At 35.0% G+C, this 2,597-nt stretch overlaps 1 protein-coding gene across 1 annotated transcript; it reads left to right on the forward strand.

Annotated features, from left to right (window-relative positions):
• The first annotated feature begins 417 nt into the window (after positions 1–417).
• LOC141605375 (cytosolic sulfotransferase 5-like) lies at positions 418–2,102 on the forward strand. The gene has a single exon (XM_074424099.1). It carries the CDS (start codon positions 659–661, stop codon positions 1,745–1,747), a length of 1,089 nt encoding a protein of 362 aa, XP_074280200.1. The 5' UTR covers positions 418–658; the 3' UTR covers positions 1,748–2,102.
• The last annotated feature ends 495 nt before the right edge of the window (positions 2,103–2,597 follow it).

Here is a 2,597-nt window from a genome sequence, read left to right on the forward strand (position 1 = left end):
AACAATTTTCAACAACTTCCATCAACTACCCTATAAAATGACGTATTGATATGATAAGCCGCTAAGATTCTTAGCGATCTTGTCTTTTATATATAAAAAAAAACTAAGTGAAGCCGCTAGGTTTCTTAGCGGTTTCATATAAAAATTGGAAAAAATAAAAAGTGATGACGTGGGCACTATAGACCCAAATAGTTTCAAATGAACGCTTATTACCTAATTATTTTGCTCATTAACGCTAATTAACCAAAAAATTAAAATCTTCTAGCATAATTTGCTGTTTAAAATCTACTTTTGTAATTTGCTTGTACTAAATGTAATCCGCCGATTACTAGACAAGACCATAAACTAAAAACCACTTTACTTTTTTATCCTTTTCTCCCTTATTTTAATAAATACAGTGTTACCGAGACAATGTATCACCGGGTGACATCCTATCACTATCCTTTATAGAAACATGCTAAAAAAAACAGCCTATGTACATGGTAGAAGTACTCCAACATGTATTAGCATGAAGCTTGAACTTTCTAGTAACATGCCCATTTGTGATCACAATCATCACATTGTTGGTGAGAGTTCTACATAACCATCACAAAACCTTGTAATAAATAAAAAAAGTGAGTGTGCAACAAACTCTTCTCACTAATTAATTCCATTCTCAATGGATCAAAACCAAGAGCAAAAGCAAGATGAAACACAAACACAAACTCAAGAGAAAAAACAAGATGAAACACAAACACAAACCCTAGAAGATGAAGTTCAACTACTAAAACAATCCCTTCCTAAGGCATCCTTCAGAGGAACAGATCTCTTAACCAAATACCAAGAGTTTTGGGTTCTTCACAATGGTCCTCAACTCTCCAACATCCTCAATTTCCAACGACATTTCAACGCTCGTGACACTGATATCGTCATCACCAGCGTTCCAAAAACCGGCTCAACGTGGCTAAGATCCTTACTCTTTTCAATCATGAATCGAGCTAATCAGCCTAACCTCGAAAACCACCCTTTGGTTAAAAATCACCCTAATGAACTTGTTTTCAACCTTGAAGCCATCTATGGCAATGTCTTCGATTACCCTCGTGTTATACACCTTAATGAGCTTCCCTCTCCTAGACTTTTCTTCACCCATTTGCCATACGAGTCGCTTCCTGAGTCGATTAAGGCTTCAAAATGTCGACTTTTGTACATTACTCGAAACCCATTAGACACAATTGTGTCATTATGGTACTTTATTATAAGTATGATGAAGAAAAAGCTTGGAGATAATTATCAACCACCGTGTTTCGAGGATTTTTCCGAGGATTTCTATAATGGGAGGTTCGTTTATGGTCCGTTCTTCGAGCACGTACTAGGGTTTTGGAAAAAAAGTTTAGAGCGTCCTGAGAAGGTGTTGTTCCTTACCTATGAAGACTTGAAGGATGACACCGTTGTTGAGTTAAAGAGATTGGCTGAGTTTTTGGGCGTACCGTTTTCGACCGAGGAAGAAGATAAAGGAATTATAAAGGAAATAATTGAGCTTTGTAGTATCAAGAGTTTGAAGGGAATGGAAGTTAATAAGAATGGAGTGCTCAATAAGATTTTTGAAAAAAAGAGTTTTTTTAGAAAAGGTGAAGTTGGAGATTGGAAGAACCATTTCAAGACTGAAATGGCTAACAAAATGATTGAATTAATGGAAAAAAAGCTTAAGGGCACTGGATTGTCCTTTCGACTTCTTCCTCGAAATGACGTAGAGGTGGCGATTGAGTGAGTCGAATTTGTTCTTGGTCGAGTTAAGGTTGTACGAGGTGATTGTACTCGATTTGCGTTTTGTTAGGTCAATAATTCAATATTATTCGTTCTAGTCGAGTCAGGTTTGGTTTGGGTTAGATGATTTCACGAGTTTACTTATCAGGGTTTGGGTTATCAAGTCACTTGCATTGTCTCTTAGAAATTGCGTGTTATTTTCCTTTTCGATTTTTGGTGTCTATGTGAGTGGTTGTTTTTATTACAGTAGTAAATAACTCGTCGAAAAAAGCTGAGGGGTTATGGAAATTGTTTGGGGTTATGCATGTTATAATTGTTATGAAAGACAATTTGACGCAAAAAGGATTGTGATGTTGTGCTTTAATAGTGTCATCATTGCTTAGTTGTTTATTTCATTGGAATTATTTATCTTTTTAATTTTTATGTGACATATTTTAATCAAATGTGAATAAATGATTAAGATGGGGAATATATGGTGATTCTCCAATCCATACATTTCTGCATTGTACATTTATACGCAATATCTTTTAATAAAAAAACCAAATTTGTCAAACCATATTTTAATCAAATGTTGAGAGAAGTTGTTAGAACGTTGCTTTGCAATGGCGAAGACTAAAAACGTAACTAAATCTTCTTTACCTAAACCTAATTCTTCTTCTACAATGAATCCAATAACAATAACAAATAATAATAATTCATCAAGTAGTAATTCTGATAAAACTAATTCTGATAAAACTAATACTTCTAATAATAGTAATAATAAAGAGAGTCGTGAGAATTTAATTGCTCAAATTCGGGCGGAGGTTGCAGCGATGCTCCGGCGAGCTGGAATTGATGAAGCGGAGCTTGAGGAA

This window comes from Silene latifolia, chromosome 10 (assembly GCF_048544455.1).
Source record: "Silene latifolia isolate original U9 population chromosome 10, ASM4854445v1, whole genome shotgun sequence".
In the NCBI taxonomy this organism is placed as follows: domain Eukaryota; kingdom Viridiplantae; phylum Streptophyta; class Magnoliopsida; order Caryophyllales; family Caryophyllaceae; genus Silene; species Silene latifolia.

Excerpts from the sequence above, each read along its gene's own strand:
- LOC141605375 (XM_074424099.1), top strand. The coding sequence starts at position 659 with ATGGATCAAAACCAAGAGCAAAAGCAAGATGAAACACAAACACAAACT.